The sequence below is a fragment of the Lepidochelys kempii genome, chromosome 2 (genome assembly GCF_965140265.1).
Source record: "Lepidochelys kempii isolate rLepKem1 chromosome 2, rLepKem1.hap2, whole genome shotgun sequence".
Classification (NCBI taxonomy): domain Eukaryota; kingdom Metazoa; phylum Chordata; order Testudines; family Cheloniidae; genus Lepidochelys; species Lepidochelys kempii.
Genome location: NC_133257.1, coordinates 222,571,668 through 222,595,676, shown reverse-complemented (window position 1 = coordinate 222,595,676; position 24,009 = coordinate 222,571,668). Strand labels below are relative to the sequence as shown.

The following is a 24,009-nucleotide window of genomic DNA, read 5'->3' as shown; positions in this document are numbered from 1 at the left end:
CTGAAACACTGTATTGAAGATGAAGATACATGCAGGCCACATTCTTGATAGAAGGCAGTAGCTTTAGAAACCAAAGAAAACCTTACCCAGAGTGTATCCAGTAATAGCAGAGAGTTTGTACAGTCAGTTGATGAAAACATAAGTAATCAGAACAATTATGGGTCCGAGGGCTGAGTTTTAAAGATTCTGTCTCAGCTAAGATAGCCTCTAATTCTGATGTACCATTGAAAAAAAGAAAAAGGTAAGATCCCATAAAAAGGTGTAATTGATACCCTGCCAGTAGCTTATTATAAGTTCAGATGCCAAAAATTAAATTGGACATCCATTGCCTGGAGGCACTTTGAGACCAATTCACGGTTGTTCTGCACCTTGTGTCATTATTTGCAGTAGTGCAAACTGACTCTGCAGTTGACCTGCTGTAATAACATATGGTCTTGGGTAATAACATATAGTCTGATTTTTCAGCGGTGCTGGGGACCCACCGCTGCCATGTAAGCCACTGACTTCCATGGGAACTACATAGGCTTCCAAGGCTCAGTGTCTCTGAAAATGGGTAAAAAAGCTATGTCTACACCGTGACCTAGGGGTGTGATTCCCCAGATCGTATACATTGCTCAGGTTAGTTCTCATTGAACTAGCACAAGTATAAATAGCAGGGGTAGAGGCAATGGAGCCACAGCTGAGCCGTGCCGAGTACACACCCACCCACCTAACACCAGTGGTTATGTCTTTGGCATGGCTCAGCCACGCCTCTACTGCCACTACTCCTGTTACCATGGCTACAGTGCCAGTGAGACTCACGCTGGCTGTCATCGAGTACATGTACACGAGTTGGGGAATCACACTGCAGCTCATAGTGTAAACGTAGCCTCGGTTTCTTCACATCTCACACAGCAATAATAAATGCCAACGTTTATTATTAATCTCAGGTTGCGGTGGTGTGGGTAGTGTATGCTGAGAGACACCGTGCTGTGGTCTATCACTGCACTGTGCTTGTAGCTGAAAGGTCTGAGACCGTTTTCTCAAACAGGGTGATATTGGAGCTGCTGGTGCTGTCGGTCCCAGTGGTCCTGCTGGTCCAAGAGGTGAGCCTGGACTTCCTGGTGCTTCTGGCCCTGTTGGCCCTGCAGTAAGTTAGCTTCAACCTTGCTATCAGCAAATGTGAATTCTTGGAGCTCGGGGAAGTAAGCAGAAGATTATATTAACCAATACCTTTTGTCTTCCTTATTAGGGCAACCCTGGTGCTAATGGCATTGCTGGTGCTAAAGGTGCAGCTGTGAGTATCTCTAAATTCAAGCTGAGTTGCTTCAGAAAGCATGTTTCAATTAAAGTGACAAAGAAGATAATGAGATTGTTATGTTCTTTCTTTCTTTTTTGCTTAACAGGGTCTTCCTGGCGTTGCTGGTGCTCCTGGTTTGCCTGGTCCTCGTGGTATTCCTGGACCTGCTGGCCCAGCTGGTACAGCTGGTGCTAGAGGACTTGCTGTAAGTGGCATAGTCTATAGTGTCTCTCTATTTTATAATGGCCAAAGTATCCACACTTGTAAAACCTGCTGGATATATTTTATCTCTAATGGCAAACATTTTAGTTTTTCTTTCCAAGGCATTTCAAGTTACACATAGCAGCTCACTTCCACATTTTGCCACCGCTTGGCTTATTGTGACTTAAGAATTCATATGTCGCACATCCTTTGGGTGTGATGTCCATAAAGCTCAGTAGTTCTTGCACACTAATGCTATCCAAGCTTGTGTAAGGCAGAAAGATACAACAACAGTCTTAATGCCTGGCCCTCGGCTGGTATAATGCCAACTGAGGAGCAGGCCCTGAATGCTTTAGATCAATTGATGTTGTTATTTTAAATTACCTTTTAACATATTGTTTTCTATGAATGTTCCATGTCTGTAAAACCAAAAAAGTCCATTTGACACATACCAGGAATGGCCCCTGATTGTCTATCAAAATAGAACGATGCAGGATACTCCCGTTAGATTATTAAATAGTTCTTTGCTGCATAGAAAGCTTGCACAGGTGGAAGAAAGTAGTTTTTTAGGGTGTTTAATTCTGTGACCTCTTTGCTTGACTTTAGGGTGAGCCTGGACCTGCTGGATCCAAGGGAGAATCTGGTAACAAGGGTGAACCTGTGAGTATGGTAGCACATGAAACCTGTTTCAGTGAATTAATTTTAGTGTAGCCTGTCGCATAAGATTCTGATCTTTTTCTCTATTCACATTGAAACAGGGTGCTGCTGGTCCAGCGGGTCCCGCTGGTCCAAATGGTGAGGAAGGCAAGAGAGGCGCTACTGGTGAAGCTGGTGCTACCGGCTCCCCTGGTCCAGCAGGTCTAAGAGTAGGTTCTCCTTGCACATTTCAGCCATAAGCAAATAAGAAGGGAAATGACACAGCAAAACTAGAACAACAGATACAAATAAAGAAATGGGGAGTCATTAATGCTGCTGTCCGTACTATTCCGGCTAAGTCGAGCCCCCTAGGAATGTGCCCGTTGAACAGATATTGTATCCAGTGATCTGAGCCATTTTTGCATAGTACATATTAATGCTGAAAATTATACTTGTCCTCAAAGTATATGTTTATGGTTGGTTTCAGTTATTGTTGTTAAATATTTATTGTTTTTAGAGCCCCACAAATGCACTTAGCCCTTTAAAAACCCATTCATACACATAAATGTAATTGAAAGCCAGGGGCTCGATCCTGCAAGGCTGGTGAGTATCTCTGACAAGGTGCAGACGGCACCTCCAGCTGGAGGGGAACAAGGCCAGCTTCCTCGGAGGCACTCAGCCCCTCATAGGATCAGGCGCTCACCCGGAGAGGAAAGAAAACGGAATGATAATCCCATATGTGTTTCAGATGAAGATTAGTGGTTGGCTATAGACAGAAAGGCCCTGATATTGCAATCTGAGCTGCATGGGCAGTTCCTTGTACTCACGTGAACCTCCCAGGTGTCAGTAAGACTCTGCATGGGTGCAAGGGCCCACCTGCATGGATCAGATTAGAGGATCATGGCCAAAGTTTCGCCCCAGATCCAGAGCTGAATTTTACCAAAGACTGAGGGTGCTCAGACCAAAAGTTCTGATTCCATCCATTAGAGCTCTGGGAAGACACAAAGTCTGGATCTCTCTCAGGATCCAGATTTCCCCACAATTGAGGGTGCTCAGATCCAGACTCATCTGAGATACCAGCAGTTCTGGTTTGCATTCTGAGCTTTAGCAAACTCTGCTTTAGCATGTGACTTAATCTCTTTTCCATTCTTAATCTGTTTTGTGTGTGTTATTCGTAGGGCGTTCCTGGGTCTCGTGGTCTCCCTGGATCTGATGGCAGAGCTGGTGGTATGGTGAGTTTTTGTACAATTTACTTCTAGTCAAGTAGTGTGATGCAGGATTTCTTTATTTATATATATGGGTGATACTTATGGCTAATTGTCTCTGCCTTGGTTTTAATTTTTTTTATAATTTTTTTTTTTTTTTGGTAGGGACTTGCTGGAAGCCGTGGTGCTCCTGGTCCCGCTGGTGCTAGGGGTCCTGGCGGTGATTCTGGTCGCCCTGGTGAGCCTGGCCTCCTTGGTCCAAGAGTAAGTCTGAACTCAGTAGCTTTGCTGGAGAATTGCAAAAAGGGAAATGACTTTCATTTTATGGGATAAAACTATTCAAAACTTAGAGGATATATTTGTCCATTATCACAGAGGATAACTGGCCAATTTCCATCAGCCTGTCATTATACAGATCTCTTGGTATTATGAGTGCTTTCTTTAACAAAGTGATTAAACAATATCAGAACATTTAATGAAATTAAGCATTATTATATAGTGCTATCATGGTAGCAACTAAGGGCCCCAATCATGGACCAGGACTCCATTGCGCTAGGCACTGTACAAACACAGAACAAAGAGATGGTCCCTATCCCAAAGGTGATTCCACTGATTATTACTAAGGCTACGTTTATGTCACTGAATCCAGAATCCATGACTTCCAGAGACCTCAGTGACATTTTCTGCTTCAGCCCCTGGGGCCATGGGATTGGAGCTGGCAGCCAGCGGGGCCCTGGCAGGGTTCCAGTGATGGGCGACAGCCTCTTCAGAGTCCCCTGACAGCCTCCTCAGGGGGCCCTCCTCAGGGTTCCAATGACAGATGACAGTCTCCTATATGTGGGAGGGAAGGAAGAGGGGGTTCCCTGCAGCTCCCAGTCATCATGGTGGCAGAAGACACTATGGAGCTGCAGCAGCAAAAGTCACAAACAGGTTACGGCTTCCGTGAATTTTTGTCTATTGCCCATGACCTGTACGTGACTTATACTAAAAATAAACATGACAAAATCTTAGCCTTAATTATTACTTATACAATGTGGTAATTATGGTCATAGTTGAAATTTGTGTGTCTGTTGCAGTGTTCTCTAAGCCACATTGGCCCATCTTCCTATTCACGTTAACTGAAAGAACAATAAATCTTGTCCATAAATTCACATGAGTTGATAGGTTATCTAGAACTCAATCCTGATCCCATTAAAGTCAGTAGCAAAACTCCCATTGAGTTCAGTGGAGCAGGATCTGGCCCTAGTCTGTCACTGCCTTCATGGCATTGGTTTTATTCTCTCTAATTCATCCTCTTTAAAATTTGTCTCCATCAGCTTTCTAATCAATGTTTAAACCATTAGCCTCCAATTCTGCAAACACTTGTGCACATACTTAACTTTAAATTTGTGAGTGTTTGCAGGATTAGGGCCTAAATGAGTTTAAGCAAGTGGCACACATGTTATAAAATACAGTATACGGAATTAAAATGACTGTTTTCAGTCTGTGTGGGAATATATTACTGAGTTCTGCTTTAATGTGTTTTTGGTGCAAACAATAGGAAATAAAGACTTATTTTCTGCAACTTATTCAAATAGTATATAGAAAAAGCTAGGGGGGTTGTTTTGTTTTCTGTTTTTTTAATGATCTGAATGAATTTCATGACAATAAAACCTTTCTGTTTTAGGGTCTTCCAGGTCAACCTGGTAACCCAGGCCCTGCTGGCAAGGAAGGCCCCGTTGTAAGTATTCTTTTCTTTTCACTATATTTTCCAAATATATATTAAAACACCAGTAATAGCTATATTTAGGAAGCTGAAATCACACTGCTGAGCTTTAGCACAACTATGTTTAAAGTCAGTGAGATCTATTTCAAAGTATCCTTTACAGTTATGTATTTTATTGCTCAAGGGACTGATCCAAAATCCATGGAGGTCAATGGGAGTCTTTCCATGGGCTTTGGATCAGGCCCATAATCCCAAAAAATGAAGTAACAATAAAAGTACGATTACCATTGTCACAGAAAGGAGAAAACATGTACTAAGAGTGACTGTATATTCAGATATGCTCTCCACTTTTTAAAAGTAAACCATATGCATTAGATGTTTGCTGCTTCCCCATACAGGTAACTCTTTTCTTTACATCACAGAAAAACTGAACCATGGGCTAGTGATTAAAAAACAGGCATTCAAAAGTATGATTGATTTTTCTAGGGTTTCCCTGGCGCTGATGGTAGAGTTGGCCCAACTGGTCCAGCTGGTGCAAGAGGCGAGCCTGGCAACATTGGATTCCCTGGACCAAAAGGTCCCAATGTAAGTACAATAGAGCAGAGCTTTATATCACTGTAAGCCTATTTCTTGGTAGAGAGTTATCTTCATAATAATTACAGTTAAGCACTTGAATCTGTTTGCATGCCATTTGCATTGTTATTTATTGAGTATAGTATACTTAATGCTATCAGGACATTTTTGTCTCTCTAGTAATTTGTGCAGTAACCCGAAATAGAAACAATATTTTTTCAACAAACCAGCAGAAAATGTTTAAGGCTGTTATCAGATTAAGTGCATTTTACAATATATGTTCATTTTAGTGCTGCTCTCTATATTTAATTGTTCTACAAACATTGATCCCCTGTATGCATTTTAACTGTGGAGGAAGTGCAGTGTCTGGCCCTTCAAAAGCTTTCTGAATATGCCTGAATATATATGGTCTGATCTAAAGCCCATTGAAGCCAGTAGAAATACTCCCACTGACTTTAGTGAGTTTTGGATCAATCCCATAGGTGTGATAGGTAATTTTTTACATTCAACCCCCTGGATTTATGGTGTTGCCTAGTGAAAGCCACCATGCACAGCATCTCAGAGAGCAGAACTGAGACCTGCCAGTATAGATGAATGGGGATTTGAAAAAAAGGACAAGGTAATTATTTCTATTGTATAGATGGTTTTTCCTACCTCTTCAACTATCCAGTGAAAATGTTTGAAAATATAGGGATAAAGGAATATTATAATAGATCTTATGGCATGGAAAATAACAATCTTTGATTGGCACTTTAACTGTTTCCAGAATGATGACTTGTTTAATTTGTTTGTGTTTCTCCTCTCTTCCCCCTCCCTTCCCCCCTCCCCCCCATTAACTGTAGGGTGAACCTGGCAAACCTGGTGACAAAGGCCATGTTGGTGTTGCTGGCTCACGGGTATGTGTATATTTTATCTAGTAACATATAGATAGGAGGCAAGAGAGCAATAACAGATATTCAAGGCCCCCACAAAGAGAAGATAGTATTAGTTTGTGCAAGTGAACCAAGAATAACTGATGAAATAGGAGAACACTCTGTAAACATGTGTCTAACCTTCTACCAGTACACATTGGACTAATGTTAAATGTGAATTACTCTGCTTGGTTCACCCCATACATCAGACCCCTTCCCCTGTAAATCGATTTTGAAAAGGAAAGCTTATTCATTTCCAATTTATCCCTCAAATCCTGTTTTCTTCATATTATTTATGAGATTTACTAAATCTCCAGTGGAAGGGATTGCTTTTCATCCACATCCTGCCATCAAGAACTCTTCTTTCTTTTTCTATGGCTGATGGATCAAATTTATTCATATAACTTCACTGAAGGAAGTTTCACCAGGGATGAATTTGACCCCATGATTTCAAGTTGGTTCTAGAACCAAAGCCATCCCACAATACAATTGTGAGCATTTCTGCTGTCTTCTTACAATGCAGCTATTAAACAGTAATGCAGCTATTAATGGATAGAAATCTGAGCAGGATAAAGACTCTTATTAACTAGACCAGTTGCAGGTACAAAATAAGCTGTTGTGGCCCTATACTTTCAGAATGAGTGTGTAATTCAGAAAGACAGGAAAGCTTGGATTTATAAATGAGTCATCAGATGTTTCTCTAATACTGTATTTAGGGTGCTCCTGGTCCTGATGGCAACAATGGTGTTCAAGGTCCCATGGGCGTTGCTGTAAGTAACAGCTTCTACATCATAAACCTAGTTGCAGAACTTTCTTGATTTAATGTTAAACTACAGGACTTCCAATATGAAAAGCCTTCTCTTGTATTTCCAGGTCCTAGTTAAGTATTTTTCTTTTTAATTCCTTCTAGGGCAATCCTGGTGCAAAAGGTGAACAAGGTCCAGCTGGCCCCCCTGGCTTCCAAGTAAGTAAATATTCACTTGCCAAATATTATCCCATATATTTTATTATTCATAGTAGCAAACACTATAGTTAATATTTAACTCTCTCATTCTTTGTAAGCCCACCTTAGCCCATTCAGAACTTTCTTAGTAGCTCTCTATGTAGCCAGCTGAAATCTCAAATATTTAGACTTCTTCAGTGTAACTGTATCAAAACACTCAATTTACGAATAAATGTCAAAAATAGTTGGGCCCAGATGTTCTTTCTTACTCCCATGCAGTGGGACTACACAATTGTTCTCATAACTTAGGACCTGATCAAAAGCCCATTGAAATCATCTGGAGTCTTTCAGTGGGCTTTAAGTCAGGCCCTGAAAGCAAAACATGTCCCTTGTTCTTTCATGTTATAAACTTAGCCTTTTATTGCTGCTTTGCTGTAAGCTGTGTAGGCTCTTCAGTAACAATCTGAAATGCATTCAGTACTTCAGGTAATGACTTTATTCATACACTTATTTCTTTTCATTTAGGGTCTCCCAGGCCCCTCAGGCCCTGCTGGTGAAGCTGGTAAACCAGGCGACAGAGTGAGTAACACAAGCAGTAGTTTGCAAGTAGTGACAGCTGAGTCACCTGAGTGCTGTGATTAAACTCATACATAAGGGGAAGAAAAACTAAGTCTAGTTTAGATCCTCCATTTCCCAAAATGCAAAGTGTTCCATATTGTATGCAAAATTTCTATCTAATTCATTATTAAAGGCAGCAACAAATCAAGACCCTCACTTAGCAATTGAGGAGTATTTCTTATTTCAAAGTTCTAGTATGGACAAAGCCAAACCCTGATATGACTTTTCAAGACTGATCTGACTTACACTCTGTATTCCAGGTTGAATATCTTTAAAAGTAGACTGACAATAAATGGAAATTATTTGACAGAAAATTTCCATTCCAGAACTTCAATGTCTGCTATTCTTCCGGAATTATTCTAGTTTTATGTCAGTGTAATTCCACTGAAATCTGCTGAATAAAATTGGGGTAACTCAGTGGTGAAGCAGGCCTCCAGAGTCTGCAAAGTTTGAAAGCTAGGCCTGCCAGTGCCATAGGATACTGTCTGGCTGCATGTTTGGGGAGGAAAGGGTCTCTGCGCCCTTTCATCGTCACCCACCTTTGTGCACCAAAGGCCAGGTTGTGATGTGCCATACTTGTCATATGTTATCGCACTGAAAAGTATTTCTAACTAGTATTTAAAAAAACAAATGTAAGACTACAACAATCATGACAAACCTGCTTTAGAAATCAGCTTAACCCATGTTTTTCTTTTGTCTAGGGTATTCCAGGTGAATTTGGTCTCCCCGGTCCTGCTGGCCCAAGAGTAAGTTACTCTTCATGGTACATTTTCAAACTCTGTCTTGATAAAGTTTTCTTTATTTATGTACATTTCTAATAAGACTTGATAAACTCAGGAGGAATGAGAATTCTCAGCCCCAGTGCATGTGTCAGGGCCTGCTAAACCTTCCCATGGAGTGGGAAAATAATGGGGATGGCCTGCTGCTCCCTCCTATGTCATGTCTGACCTCTGCATATGCATAGACGGCCTGGTCCAAAGCACAGTGAAAACAATAGATTTCTTTGTGCTATGGATCAGGTACACTGTGCACTAAACTACTGGCCATGACCCCAACACACCTAGTCACTTCCAAACCTACCTTACCTCCAACCCTAGCATGATAGTGTAAAGAAATGCTGCAAAGGCTTCTCTGCATTGCACAAAGTGATGCAGAATCCCCCTGCTCATGTTCAGAAGTAGGCAAAACACTATACTTCTGCTGTGGTGGGCATAGAAGGCTGCTTCGGTTTTGGACATTGGTTCTTTAAAACACCTGTTTAACTAGTTGCTTTTCAAAATTTGACCATATGGCTACTAGCAGAAACAAAGAGCAAAGAGTTCATGGCAGTATTGCTCTCCTGCCATGCAGGAAAAGCTCTGATTGTGAGAAATAATTTACATTTTATTTATGTTGTCCCTAAACTGCTTATCAGAAAACTATCTGGTTGGCTTCAAAACACTTAGAAGCTGGGAGATGCCTTTTTTCCTTTTAAAAATTGTATATATAAACACTTAATGTTCTTAGGGGTGATAATGAGCATTACTGAATTAAAACAGACAATAAAGATGCTTGCTTGATAATTGCAATGGCCCTAATCCTGCGAGCTGCTCCATATGGGTGGACCCCCATTAAATCCTAATCCTGCCTTCAAATGGGCCTGTGGGGCATCAGTTCACAATTGTGCTTATGGATCTTGTTAAGAGAAGTTGCATGCACCCTGTCCAGAGGCAGAATTTTGTGCTTAGAAAATATTTGTATTTTAACTGGCAATCTCTCTCGATTAAAAGTTTTTGGGATTTTATATTGGTAGGTATGTGTCAAAAACTATGGACCAGATTCTCTACTGCCTAGTGAAGTCATTTATACCTGTACAAAGTGGGTGTAAAACAAAGTGGGTGATTTGTTTGTAGCCAGTTTGCATAGGTATCAGTGACTGTACAAGGTGCAAGGTCTTGGAAAACCGGCCCCTTTTGAAAGTGTACTTGGAATATATTTTACACAATGTGAATGCCAATGTATTTTTTTTAGTTTGCACAACTCACCTCAAATAAAGAGTTTGGTGCAATCAACCAGCCCTTTAATGGCTCTGGTTTACCAAGGACAACTCAAACCAACCTGTCTCTTTCAGGGTGAACGTGGCGCTCCAGGTGAAAGTGGAGCTGTTGGTCCTGTAGGTTCCATGGGAAGCCGTGGTCCAACTGGCCCACCAGGCCCTGATGGTAACAAGGTAAGCCTTTGCAAACTGCTACTGCTATGACCACTGAAACCTTGACAACCGAGTGCATAACTCCACTTGATGCTGATGACAATTACCTACATATATCCCTGAGACAGTGGGCCAGATCCTCAGGTGGCGTCAAATGGCAAAGCTCCATTGAGGCCTAGTATGTACTAGTTTGTTATGCACTGAAAATTTTCCCTTTACAGAGGACGGGAGTAAGATTCCAGCTAGGAATCATTGATACAATTTCTGTTAGCTCAGTGTTCCATTCACCTCTTTTGAACTGGATTTATACTGTGCCTGACTCTTTGTTCCAAACTTTCATCATTGTAAACATTAGCACCTACATTTCTATATCTTAATTACTGATATCTGCAAACGTGGGAGCTCAATGACAAGCTGACACAAAACTGCCCCCACAAGAACAAAAGCCTGGTTTTGACCCACAGATCAAGTTGCAAAAACTGAAAGCAAGAGCATCATTTAGTGTCTGAGGATCACCGCTAAAGTCACAGAGAAACAAGGAAATCCAGGCATTGTCTTATCTTTGCAAAATCTCATCAGTAAAGTTGAGCTTGGAATCCAGGCTCCATTCTGTCAAGACCTCCAGATTCTAAAGAGTCAGGGAAATGGTTCTGATTTGGGCCTATTCTCTAGTAGAAAATTGGGGTGACACGGGAGGAGGGGGCGGGTTCCTGGGCAAAGTGGAAGATTAGTGGGTTTTTTTGGAAGATCAGGCTGTTCCCCTGAAGCGAAATTCAGCCGTGGAGTGAAGAAGCACTACTCCGCTGCCTTCAGGGAACATTGCTGAAAGCAATGAAGTTGCACCCATTTACCACAGGGATAAATTTTAAAAAATCTTCTAAAATTCGAGACAGACTATTTGAAGATAAGAATGATTTATTGAGTCAGTCCTGTCAAAAATTAGAAGAAAGATGGGGAATTTAATCTTAAGATAATTTTGCTGAGACCCTTACAGAACAAATCATTCCTTTCTTACATGTTCCCTTGTTACTGCTAGGGTGAACCTGGCAATGTTGGTGCCCCTGGTGGTCCAGGCCCAGCTGGCCCTGGTGGAATCCCAGGAGAAAGAGGTATTGCTGGTGTCCCAGGAGGCAAAGGTGAAAAGGTAAATCACCAGTTTCAACCAGTTTAATTGCAACTGAAACACATGTGCACAGGTTGTGGGGGACAGGCGAGGGGGGACTCTTTGTGTTTTTAAACAATTGAACGGAAAGGTCACCTGAATATAACTTTCACCAAAGCTGAAAAGTTACGTAAAACTATATTTCATAGACACCCACCACTAGCACATGAGTAAATGAGCTATTTTCTCAACAAAGTCATGATCCTGTGAGGTGCTGAAAGCCTCCTCTCTGATGCCAGCACCCTTGAATACCCCTGGGAATCAGTAGGAGTAGTGGTCACTCATCACTTTTCAGGACTGGGCCCCATGAGTGTATTGAGAGATCTATTAAACTTGTCTTCAGTGAGTCCTACTTACAGTAAGAATGGAGATATGTAAAAAGGGCTCCACCTCCTTTGCTACAACTTGTTGAGCACTGAGCACTAGTTACAGGACCTGTAATATTTGTGACATGTAGTTAGCAAATGTAGAATGAATACCGTTGGCAGTGTCATACTTAAGTCACGGTATTTTCCTTCATCTGGCTGATCCATTCACAATTTTATTCTTGGAAAATGGATTAAACTCTGTTTTTAATTTTGGAATTAGGAATGCCCTTCAGTTTGCCTGAGCAACTCACCCCCGTTCATATTACTACTGTGTATAAAACTCAACGATGAATTGCAAAATCCAGTATCATTCTGTCAGATACTCCAAATGTGAAGTGCCTAAGTATTTGAGTAATCTAGGTATCCAAGGGGAATCAGAGAAATATCTCAGCAACCAAAGCCTTTCTCGGGATGTGAGAGTATGAAATCTAGTGAATGACCTCTAAGCCTGAGGTTGGCAATATTGCTTCATTTGTTTTGACTAAAGGAATCAAAAGGCATTGAGCTAAAGATGCAGTCAAAAAGGGATGAGGCCTGGAATTGCCTGACACTCTTTATAAGATACAATATCCAGGTAGCTGCCATGTGAATCAACGCAAAGCAAGAGTACATATTTGAGAAGAACAATTAGGGCTGAATCATATTCTGATTCCTTGAGGCTACAGTGATGGCCAGTGACTATCCTTCTTGTGACCCTTGTTCACTGTGTAACCATTTATATGCTCCCATTGTGTTCAACAATTATTTTTCCTGCTCCAAACATAAAGTATAATGCAGATTCCCAGGAGAATTTGTACATATTGCTTTTATGGGCCAAAGGAAAAGGGGGAGGGATAGATTTATACTATAGATAGATAGATAGATTATATCAGTGGTCTGATTCATGTCTCACATTGTTGCAAACCAGATTGAGGTCAGTAGCAAGCCCCTCATCATTTTCACAGATTGTAATTTGTAATTGAATCTTTAATTCCATTCAAACACACTGTGACCTGATAGGAAGGTCTATGGGGGTGGAGCAGGATTTCCACATCAGGAGAAGAGGAACTGAGTTTGCAACTCTTTTAACCTTTCTTTTGTGGTTTTTTTTGGGGGTGATACTATGTCATTCCTCTTCCTCGGCAACTTTACTCCACAACTCACTGCTTAGCACAAGCAATGGCACGCTGAGCAATGCATTTGCTATTAAACTCTCATTCAGGAGTGTCAGATTTTAGTCTGCATGTTAAAAAGAGAATGTACCCCAAAATGAAGGTTTCCTTCTGCACTCAAGATACACATACAATAACTGCACATAAAGAAGGAAGGAATTATGTCTGTATGTAGGAATAAGAATTAAATGATGATGCAGTTAAAATAGACCGTTTAGATCTCTTTTTGTCTCTGGCCTTCATTAACAATATAACGTGGTGCTGGAGTTTTATTTTATTTTTTTACTGTTTCCAGGGTTTACCAGGCCTCAGAGGCGAAGTTGGGGCAACAGGAAGAGATGGCTCTCGGGTGAGTATATCAAGTCATTCTATTATCACTAAATTTAGCTCCGGACAGTTCAGAAGTGTTTCTGTTGAAGGACAATGAACAAGATTTACAGGAGCATATTTCAAGCCTTTCCTGAAGTCTAAGATCTGTTCAGGTCCTTTGCACAATCAACAACAAAATGGTGTTTAGACTTCAGCTCTCCATATTTTAAAGAAAAGCTTTAAAATACACCAGCAAAGTAAAATAATAACTTGATTGAGTAGTACTGAGAAGAATTAATCTGGAGTCCCAGCTTTCTGTAGTGGAAGGGAACCAGAGATGTCTCAGGACACTAAATGTTTTGCATTAATGAACTCAAGGATCTCACACTTCATTGCTTCCATAGGCTGAGCTCATTGCACATCCCAGGGACTCCTTGTATCCCTCCATTCCAACCTCCCACAAGCAACTTGTGTGCCACCCTCCCATCCCCCTCTATTTCAAGACTCCCTGCAACTCTGCTACTCCTTTCCCCTGTGCTGGGGCTCTGTGTACCCTCCCGTTCTTCCCTTCCCCCGCCCGTACCAGGGTTCCCTATTCCCCCCCATGCCAGGGGCTCTGTGTGCCCTCCATTCCTCCCTTCCCCCACCATTATTATTTCTTTTCTTTCTGCCTGGTGAAAAGTCATTCAGGGTGTTTTAACTGTATTGGGAAGATGGACAGGGCTGAGATGGTGTTGGAAGGTGTTGATGGCTGCCGTCAACTGTTTTTTTGTTGTTGTTTTTATCTATAGACAATTACAGATCTGGCTGAAGTGGATGGTTCTGTTAACCAGATACCAGGGGCTTTGTGTGCCCCCCATATCTCCCTTCCACTTTTTGATTTTCAGCAAAATCAATAGCGTTCTGCCCACTGATGTCTAGAACACTCCCTAAAATTTCAAAATTGATTGGATGCTGTGTTTTTGACTTATCTGGTTGCATACAAACAAATGCCATTGATCTGAGTATAGGGCCTTGCTTCACGCAGACAGTTATGCAATGTGATATTACCCTTTAGTTACAAATATTCATACTATATGGGCCCGAAACTGCAAACCCATGAATCACAGGAGTAAAACTCATGTGAGCCAAGTAAGTCGTTCATTGAAATCAATGGGTCTGCTCAAGTAAGGTTCCATGATCAGATGCTATATATCCTTTATACAGTAGGTGAAGTGGAAAAGGGTTAAACAATAGACATATACAAATTAAGGGCCCAGCCCTGCAATTGTTCAGTGTGTGAACACCAACAAAGTCAGTGAGAGTTATGAGTGTAGATCAATGGCAGAAACAGTGAGGTAACAATGAGCCCTTTTTTCATTTGTTCTAATTGAAGATCTCTTGTACCCCAAAGGCACATTAGTTTTTTAAAGAAGGCACTCATTTTAATGCGAATGCTCAAAGAGGCTTTGGGATACTCACAGTCCACCTGGAAACTTGTACTTTGAGAGGAAGAGAGTAATGAAGGGAGGGGGAGAGATAGCTCAGTGGTTTGAGCTTTGGCCTGCTAAACCCAGGGTTGTGAGTTCAATCCTTGAGGGGGCCATTTAGGGATATGGGGCAAAAGTTGGGGATTGGTCCTGCTTTGAGCAGGGGGTTGGACTAGATGACCTCCTGAGGTCCCTTCCAACCCTGATATTCTGTGATTTTTTCCTCACAAATTTTGCATCATATAAGTTCATAGCTAATAAAACAACATTGTCACACTGCTGTCTCCAGAGGGAAGAAAAGAAACAAAAGGCAGTGGAGCAGAGAGAATGGCCACTCCTCCTTGCATGAATATATGTAACGAGAAATCATGCCATGTTTCTGTCTTGTTCTTTAGGGTATTCCTGGTGCTGTTGGATCCCCTGGCCCTGCTGGTGGCCCTGGTGATCGGGTATGTCTTCCTTTGCTTTTTTGTTGCCAATGTAACTTTTGTATGAACATTTGAAGGCTGCAGGGGAAAATGTAACCAGTCTCTATTTAGAATAAAAAGAAATTCCATTCTAGCTAGCGTTGTAAATAGACTTTCTACATCTTTCATATATTGCCCATATTGGGAGGACTGTCAGAGGCTATAAAGCCTCACTGGCAAGTGAAGGATTACCACAGCACTGCTCTGTCTGCGCAAACGGGTCAGGGTGGGAAGAGTTGTAAGAGTGTAGTGGGACCATACTGAGAGAAGGTTCTGGATTGGGCCCTGCCTTTCTGACTTCACATAGAGCCTAGTTCTGATTGCAAACTTAGCATTCTGGTGGGCAGGGGAGCAGGCAGAGGTGATGGAGGAACACATATCAACTCCTCATTGTTTTGAAATACCCTGATATTTGATCCTTGGTGACAATTTCAGGAAATGTCCAAAAACCATGCAAAAAATGCAACTCAGTAGCATTAAATAGGTGAAAACTAGAGTATTTTGATGAAGAGTAATATGTAGTGGTGATCTCTTCTCACTTGCAGGCATAGGGGAGATGAGTACATAATTTCCCCATTAATCAAAGAGAAGGCCATATTACCTAGAGTACATCCCCATTCTGATTAGTCAGTGTGACTGCCAATGGCACATCATAGTGAAAATGTTCTTTGGTATATTTTAGGGTGAAGCTGGTCCTGCTGGCTCTACTGGCCCTGCTGGTCCTCGTGGTGCTCCCGTAAGTAGCAACTTAGAGAACATTTCCAGATGCAAAAATGCTACATTCAGAAAACAACTATTCTTGAGTGTTGACAGCTTTAGTCCTGAGTGTTTCTTATCTCACTCTAGGGTGAACGTGGTGAGAGTGGTCCTGCTGGCCCTAACGGATTTGCTGGACCTCCTGTAAGTACCAAGTGTATAATTCACTGTCAAACGCTGCAACATTCTGTTGTTGTGTTCCTTTAAAATATATTTTAAACATTTTTTTATTCCTCTCTGTTTTTAGGGTGCCGCTGGCCAAACTGGTGCTAAAGGCGAGCGGGGTCAAAAAGGACCTAAGGGTGAAGTTGGTCCACTGGGTGCTATTGGCCCAGCTGGCAGTAGTGGACCAGCAGTAAGTAAACTGAATTTACTATTAAAATACTGATCCTTGATTAAACTATGCAACCAGTATACCTGGCAAGTAGGCTTTGAACTTTAAACAGTTTTTTGTTTGTTTCTCTCCAAGTTTCATAGTTTCAAAACTAAAGTTTTAAGCTGTGAAAAAAGTGGTGATTTTGGTTTGCAAGAGTTTGTGAGAACTTTGTCATCAGTTTATTTGGGAAACTCAGATGAACTCCTTTGCCTCCAATCACTCTGAACTTGATTCAAAACACAAACTTTGAGTTAAAAGCAAAACCATAAATGTGTCCAGGTTACTAAGAAGACCTGAGATTATCAATACACCTGCAGTCAAGTTTCTTGTGGCTTCAGATAACAAATTTTAATAGTTGTGATAAAGGTTTTTATTCATTTCTCTTAACAAAAGCTGTTATAATTTACACAATCTGTTTATTTCCCATTTATAAAAAGGCACCTAGCCAAAACTGTAGGCTCAAGTGTACAATTTAATTTTTTAAAAGTACATAGAACAAATTCAGGTTCAGCCAGGATCAATATTAAATTCCTCCCAAAACAAGAACCAAAAATACCCCAAAAATCCCCCAGAGCCCCCTCACTTTGTTCATGTCCACTGAACTGACTTCTTCAGATAGAGGTTAGGAAAATAAATAAGTTTTGCAACATGCTATGAAGGTCAATATATTGAGGCTGTGTTGGGCGAAGCAAAGAGATGTTTGTGGGTAAATTCCAAAGTTGAGGATCCCTCACTAATGGCATCCTATCAAAGATAAAATATGTTCTTTAGGGGCTGGACTTTCAGACCCATATTCCTCTTGTACATGTGCACCTGCACTTGTGGTTTTGATGGAACTGTCTTCACATCCAAGTGACATAATATAAGACATGAGGACTAGGTTGAAAAGATGCTGAAAGTCAGGCCCTCGATCTTTAACTATTCCCCTTTTTGAAACTTCACAAGAGGAAATTTCTTTACAGGATTGTTTAGGGCTTTACCCTTCTCCATATGCTTCCAGCTAGAGCAGTATTCTGCCTTGGCCTTACTCAATCTATATATAGAGTTCTAATATCCATACAACACACATGTAAGTGGTTTCTTCATGCCCTTTGCCAACTAAGCCATTGCTATTTTGTTTTGTTTCTGAGTTTGTGGGTGTGCATGTAACATTTGGAAGCCAGTTTAAATTGAAAAATCTTTTCCTTAAAGCCTGAAGCCCTTACTCAGTTTGTACCAAGTCCTAGCTCTGTGACTTCCACGAGTTCACCTGCATAAGGTATGAGTGAAAGCTAAGCAAAGGAACTCCGAATTTGGCCCCACTATTCAAATATGTACTCTATTATTGGAGGAGGTGGAGCAATCCTGCTTCCATTAAAGTTGATGGCAAAACTCCCATTAACTTCAGTCAGAGCAGGATTGGGACGTTTTTCTATATCTGGAACTTTGGAGGTTTTTGTTTGGTTCATCGTTTTCCCTTTCTCCTCCTCGCATGTAGGGTCCCATTGGTGCTGCAGGCCCCGCTGGTGGTCGCGGTGACGCTGGTCCTTCTGTAAGTCTTCAAACTTCTTACACCTCCATTTTCTCTTGACTTTGAATCATCGTTCAGTGATTCACCTTCCAATATTCAGCCCTCACCTTCCCCTTGATTTTTATTTGTAGGGCGCCACTGGTTTCCCTGGAGCTGCTGGCAGAACTGGTCCTCCCGGCCCTGCGGTAAGTAATTGGTGAAAGTAGTTTATCAGATGACAGACAGGCTGAACCACATTATGGACAAATCCTGATCTCCGTTCCATCTATATAAATCATTGACGTGAGAGGAGTTACTCCTGAATTACACATGTGTAACTGAGATCAGAGACGGGCCCTTCAATACTTAGCACCAGGTGTTTAAACGTGCTTAGGTTCATAGAGTTTATATGGATGCCTAGTGGGAATTTCAGAACCTCCCCCCATTGGGAGTTAGGTGCCTAGGCACTTTTGAAAATCCCACTAGACATCTGTCTGCATGTGTAGGTGCCTAAATACCTTTGTAAATTGTGCCTTTTGTAATAGTTTCTGGCACCTCTATTCACACTGAGTATCAACTTACTCTGGGAGCAGTTCCACTAACTTCAGTGGGAGTGTTCCTAGGGAAAGGCAGTCCTCAGCTTGGGAAAGCATAGCAGAAAGTCACTTTTTGCCCACATTTTCAAAACTGAAAATCTGCCTTCTTGAAAGTGCCCTAAGTTGAGCACACAAAAATGAAGGGACCCAAAATCACTAGTTCCTTTTGAAAATTTGGACCCTTAATTTTTTCCCACCCAAAGCTTTTCTTTAAGATCCAGTATGTAATCTAATGACACATGCAAAGGCTGGCACATTCATCACGAAGGTGCTTCCATTCATTTGAAAAAGACCTCTTTTTTTTTTTTCTTGTCTGATATTCCTGTATTTAATTCTGTTGGATATCACCGCATGTCTGACAGAGCTAAAAGCTGCTATAAAGGGTCCAGCCAGATGGGAAGAAGAAAATACCCTGTTATAAAATTGATTACAATAATGTTAATAATCACCGCCAGTAGGCACAGAACCAAGACTATAGTTTATTCTGGGCCAAATCGTACCACTTATTCACACTGCTCCTGGGGTAGTTCCATTGATTTCAGACATACATGGTGAGTAAGGGAAGGAGACACTGGAACTTCTAACTTTCTAATGAAAGTTAGACCCCCCGCCCAAATACCTTTGAGGATCTGGGCCTAAATCCCTAATAAACTATTGCTGCGTGCCTTTTTTGTTTCATTGAGAAATGATGAATAATCTGTCTCTGCAGGATAGTGAACTAATGCTTATATTTAATCCTAGGGTATCACTGGTCCCCCTGGTCCTCCTGGCCAGTCTGGCAAAGATGGTCCTAGAGGCCCACGTGGTGATACTGGTCCAGTTGGTCGTCCTGGTGAACAAGGTATCGTTGGCCCACCTGGTTTCACTGGTGAGAAAGGTCCATCTGGAGAGCCTGGTGGTGCTGTAAGTCATACAACATCTCTTCACATTCCTAAATGTTGCTTTTAATGTAAATATTACAAATTCCAGTACAGGTCTTGTGCTTCAGCAGTTTTCTCTTTTAGCCCCTATCTGGCAAAGCGTGTAAGCTCATGATTCCTTCTGAGTATGTCCCTAAGTCTCATTGACTTCAGTGGGATTTAAGTACATGCTTAAGTGCTTAGTTGAATTAGTGCTGTGAAGGGCAAAGTGTGTTATAAGCTCTCTGAGTCAGCTTCTGCTGCCTTTACTTCTGCTGAGTAGCATATTAGTCTGAGAACACCCTTCTGAGACCAGTGGGGCTATTTGCAGAGGAACATAGTATTCGGTCTGAGTAAGGGTGGCAGAATTTGGCTTTCTGCCATTAAGCTGTGGGGCAAGCATATTGCTTTCCTGCACAATAAAAGACCAAATATGATGCTAAGGAAGGAATTTGTAATTGTATGTTTTAGACAATTTCAGGTCACTTATAGCTCAGAATCCCTAATAAGTGGATGAGGTCTAAGTGATCTAAACTGTAGGTTTAAAATTGTACAACAACAAAATTGATCAGTGCTCTTCAACTTGCACTCTCAGAATTACTAGCCGTGCTAAGGCCAAAATGATATTTTGAGGGCCTAGAGTATAGGCTACCTTGGGTTATTGCTTTCTGCTTCTCTATCAGTTATTCTTTCTATGATCTATTTTATTTACAGCAAACAGTTAATTCTGTAGTGCCACACATATGATTTGTGCATGCAACTGACAATAATGCTGATGAAAGCTGTGTAGTTAAATCTTTATGCATCACACTTAAAAATGTGCCCCTTATATCCAGTGTAAATCTTTGTAGAACATTTCTGAACAAGAAAATCTAATTTTGTATTAGAAATATTGGATAATGGAGCTAATAGGCCTGATTCCGCACTACTTTACACCTAGCATATTCATTTGCACCTGACCTAATAACATTTTACACTCACATTGCATAGGCATAAATGAATATGGGCCCTAGCTAGCTATTCTTGGACCAAACTAGCTCACCCCTTCACAATTTCAGCAAAATAGAGTACAGCAAAGGACTCTCAACAGCAGAGTGTATGTTCACATTGGTATCTTTAAATCCTTCCAAAGATTAGAGGATCAGTTTTTATACTACAGCATCTCATTAAATAGATTTATCCTATCACTATACTGAAAAATACCAGATTCTTTCTGCACAGCCCTCCCTCTATGGCATGCCAAAGGCATGGGATATTACAAGGGCTCAGCAGAACACAGAGAAAAATAAATTTTTCACCAACAAAACTTTCAATTGGAAAATATTTTTGTTGGAAGAGTTTTCAGCAGCTATATATATTAGAGACTTTAACTTTGAAATGTAATGCAAAATACAGAATGTCTAACTTCTCTTGTATGGGAATTATTGCTGAGAACTATGTAGTGAGATTCCTCTGAAAGAACTTGGTGCAATTATGGGATCAAATCAAATTGCAAAAATTTCGTCTTGGTAAAAAATCCATTCAGATTTGCAGTGCCACTGCAAAGCTCCATTTTTATAGACAAGGACCATAACGTTCGATGTTCTCTTCCTCCTTCCTCAGGGTCCTCCTGGTACCTCAGGACCTCAGGGTATTCTTGGTGCTCCTGGTATCCTTGGTCTCCCTGGCTCTCGGGGAGAACGTGGTCTTCCTGGCATTTCTGGAGGAACAGTGAGTCTATGACATCAGTTATATTCCTTTTATCAGAAACTTCAGAGATAAAATTGACTTTTTCTTTAACATTTAATCTAGGACATATAGAACCAGATTCTGATCAGTGGAGTCAGAACAATGTAAAATTGGTGTGAGATCAGAGTGGCTCACTATATTTAATACTTTCTTCAAAGAAACAGTAAGACTGATTCTGGGATTTGGGATTTAGAGTATAGTAGAACCTCACTAATTCTGGCTAATATGCTAATCTGTACATCCCATCCCTTAATTTGCACCCCCCAAAAAATCCCTTCTTACATTTTGCTATGCATCATCCCCTGTTATTTTTAATTTTGTGTGTTTACTTTCCCACTAATTGCACTGCACAGTAATTGGTAATGGATCTCTCCGTCATTAATGTCAATTAATGAGGTTCTCTTTTAGTTTGTATCCCATGGGCTAAATCAAGTCAGTTATACACTTATGAATTAAAATGTTCTTTAGATGACACACAGATGCTCATGTCACAAATCTGCCTTCATCAAGATCTTAGAGAGACAAGGTGGGTGAGGTAATATCTTTTATTGGGCCAGCTTCTGTTTGGGGGAGAGACAGGTTTTCAAGCATATGCCAAGATTTTCCAAATGGCAGCAGTCTAGGACCGCGTGCAAAAATCCCGTTGCAACGTTGTGTCTAACTCACATGTCAAATTACCACAATCTCTCTCTCACACACACACACACACACACACACACGGATAATATGTATGTCCTGTTGGGCATTTCAACAGCCATTTTCAACTGTAACCACCTTATTTGTGTCTGGAAATGAGGACACCCATTGGCATGCATTTATACCTAACCCTCGGCTCTTTCCCTTTTGAAAACCTGTTCCAGAATGTGTAATATTAATCTTTCACTATTAAGCTTTTGTTTCTCACATTGGCTGGGGGAGGGAGAAGGCACAAAGCATGAAGTAAAGAAAATTGCTTTTTGTAGTCAGATACATACGTTAGTTTGTCCAAATTCTCCTTTACTTCTGGAACTCCTTAAAGAGATATTTCTTCTATGTGTGCAGTTCATGGGCAGAAATAAATATTCAGAAAAGTGTTGCTTGATAAAGCCAGTATGTGAATTGCAATACCGTGTCCTACTCTTGTTCCCTTGCTAGGGTGAGCCAGGCCCTGCTGGTATTTCCGGTCCTTCCGGTTCACGTGGTCCCTCTGGCCCCTCGGGTGCTCCTGGTCTGAACGGTCCCCCTGGTGAAGCTGGCCGTGATGTAAGCTACATTTTATATCATTTTGGGGAAGGGGGGTTAGTTCAGAATAATGAGAAACATATGTGGAAAAACAGGGCATTGCTGGAGACAGTTCTGCTAGCAAAATTACATCCTACAGAATTTTAGGGGAAGATTAAAGCAGGATCATTGGGAATCCAGGCTCCACATCAGAGGGGTCCTAGATGGAGCAGTGAGTCCAAATCATAATGGGAATGCAGCCAGCTTCCTCCACTTCCTATGCTGCAAGCTCTTGCAGGCAGGGATCATGTCAGAATAGGGCCTCAAACCTGATTGGGGCTTCTGGGTTCTATGGCAATATAAGTCAAATCAAGGACTCAGGAATGGGAGGAAGATAGGAGTCCATTAGAGGAGCTGAGAAGGATAATCTATTCTGGGGGTAGAGGACTGGGCTAGAAGGAAGAATTTATCTGGAAGTCTCGTTATCCCATAATTTTTAAAGTACTCAGAACCAAACATCATTTAGACATAATTCACCTCTGCTGCATATGTATCTCTTGTAGTGAGTTAGTGAAATGCAAAAACAACACTGAATGGGGAATGCAATACACATAATCCTAAAAACAAAGTCTTACCTCTTAATTCAAAGCCAATGTTAAGGGACAGAAATTAAGCACATACCTCAAGCTTTCAGAATGTAAGCTGTTAATGATCGCACAACACCTAGCGTGTTCTAAGCCCTATCAGAGAAACAGTGGGAGTTAACTGCATAATATCTCCCTGTGTGCTTGAATTGATGGGAAAAGAGCCCATAAAAGGTAAGCGTTTCAAAATCTGAAAAGACATATGCAGTCTAAAAACGTTAAGGAGCAGACTGTGGCTTTTAAGCCACACTTCTATGCAGTGGATAACATGGAGCCGTCTGTCCAGGAGGAGCACCAGAGAGCCACAATCAGTGCTGAAGCTGCTTCTTGTGCACTAGGGAGAGTGCGAGGGGAGCCATCTGCTCCCCCGATGTACTGGCCTTGCTCTGCAAGCTGGAAGGGAGGGCTATTGTTCCACCTTCTCTCCGCCCTCTTTCCCTTCCCTTGGGGGGAATCAAATCCTTGAGAGAGGAAACCCTTTGCCCAACCATGCCCGGCCATACAGCAACCATGCATAATCTAATCATCTGGGGAGTAAAAATAAAGTATAAATAAATTATTTCTGCCCCCTATAACTGTAGAATAAGCCCCTCGATTGGTACAAACTGGTGAAACTTAATTTATAAGTTTAAGCGATGCCTCAGGTTATTAGATGCTCACTGGAACACAATGTGATCAGAGAACATTCACTTCATTGCATGAATTTCTTTAAACATAAATAACTTCCATGCTCTGTGATGTTCATATCAAGAGAACACTAGTTAAGCATCCATAACATCGGGGAAGCAGCTGAAATCAACCAAAAGGTCACAGAGGAAGAAATTGATGCTTGCTAACATGAGTTGGCACTAATGAAGTCCACAAATGGAGTCATTGGGCCCTGAATCTACTGTCTGAAATCTGTGTAATGCATTACGTTGATTTCGCCACCCCCTTGCCAGCCCCCACCACTGGCACTTTTTTCAAGTACGCAGGGTGCCCTTTGCTAGGGTGCCTGTTAAGTGACGGCTACTGCTGTATTGATGTAAAGATCATTTTAGAGGATGGAGGTGAAAAACAATTTTCTTCTTCTACGGAATCTGGTCCCTGCCTTCTAAAATATTTGAATTCTATCCAATCTTTTATACGACTTAAAC

General features: G+C 41.3%; 1 protein-coding gene across 1 annotated transcript in view; it reads left to right on the top strand.

The window, feature by feature from the left end:
• Positions 1-24,009, top strand: part of COL1A2 (collagen type I alpha 2 chain) — a 50,045-nt gene that overhangs the window by 19,330 nt on the left and 6,706 nt on the right. Inside the window, exons 17-42 of the mRNA XM_073329671.1 lie at positions 1,031-1,129; positions 1,232-1,276; positions 1,386-1,484; positions 2,087-2,140; positions 2,239-2,346; positions 3,295-3,348; positions 3,487-3,585; positions 4,988-5,041; positions 5,513-5,611; positions 6,442-6,495; positions 7,227-7,280; positions 7,421-7,474; positions 7,979-8,032; positions 8,773-8,817; positions 10,182-10,280; positions 11,296-11,403; positions 13,236-13,289; positions 15,114-15,167; positions 15,868-15,921; positions 16,032-16,085; positions 16,189-16,296; positions 17,795-17,848; positions 17,959-18,012; positions 19,144-19,305; positions 20,904-21,011; positions 22,164-22,271. Of these exons, the coding sequence (XP_073185772.1) occupies positions 1,031-1,129; positions 1,232-1,276; positions 1,386-1,484; positions 2,087-2,140; positions 2,239-2,346; positions 3,295-3,348; positions 3,487-3,585; positions 4,988-5,041; positions 5,513-5,611; positions 6,442-6,495; positions 7,227-7,280; positions 7,421-7,474; positions 7,979-8,032; positions 8,773-8,817; positions 10,182-10,280; positions 11,296-11,403; positions 13,236-13,289; positions 15,114-15,167; positions 15,868-15,921; positions 16,032-16,085; positions 16,189-16,296; positions 17,795-17,848; positions 17,959-18,012; positions 19,144-19,305; positions 20,904-21,011; positions 22,164-22,271 (1,989 nt within the window). The remainder of the gene's footprint in view (positions 1-1,030; positions 1,130-1,231; positions 1,277-1,385; positions 1,485-2,086; positions 2,141-2,238; positions 2,347-3,294; positions 3,349-3,486; positions 3,586-4,987; positions 5,042-5,512; positions 5,612-6,441; positions 6,496-7,226; positions 7,281-7,420; positions 7,475-7,978; positions 8,033-8,772; positions 8,818-10,181; positions 10,281-11,295; positions 11,404-13,235; positions 13,290-15,113; positions 15,168-15,867; positions 15,922-16,031; positions 16,086-16,188; positions 16,297-17,794; positions 17,849-17,958; positions 18,013-19,143; positions 19,306-20,903; positions 21,012-22,163; positions 22,272-24,009) is intronic.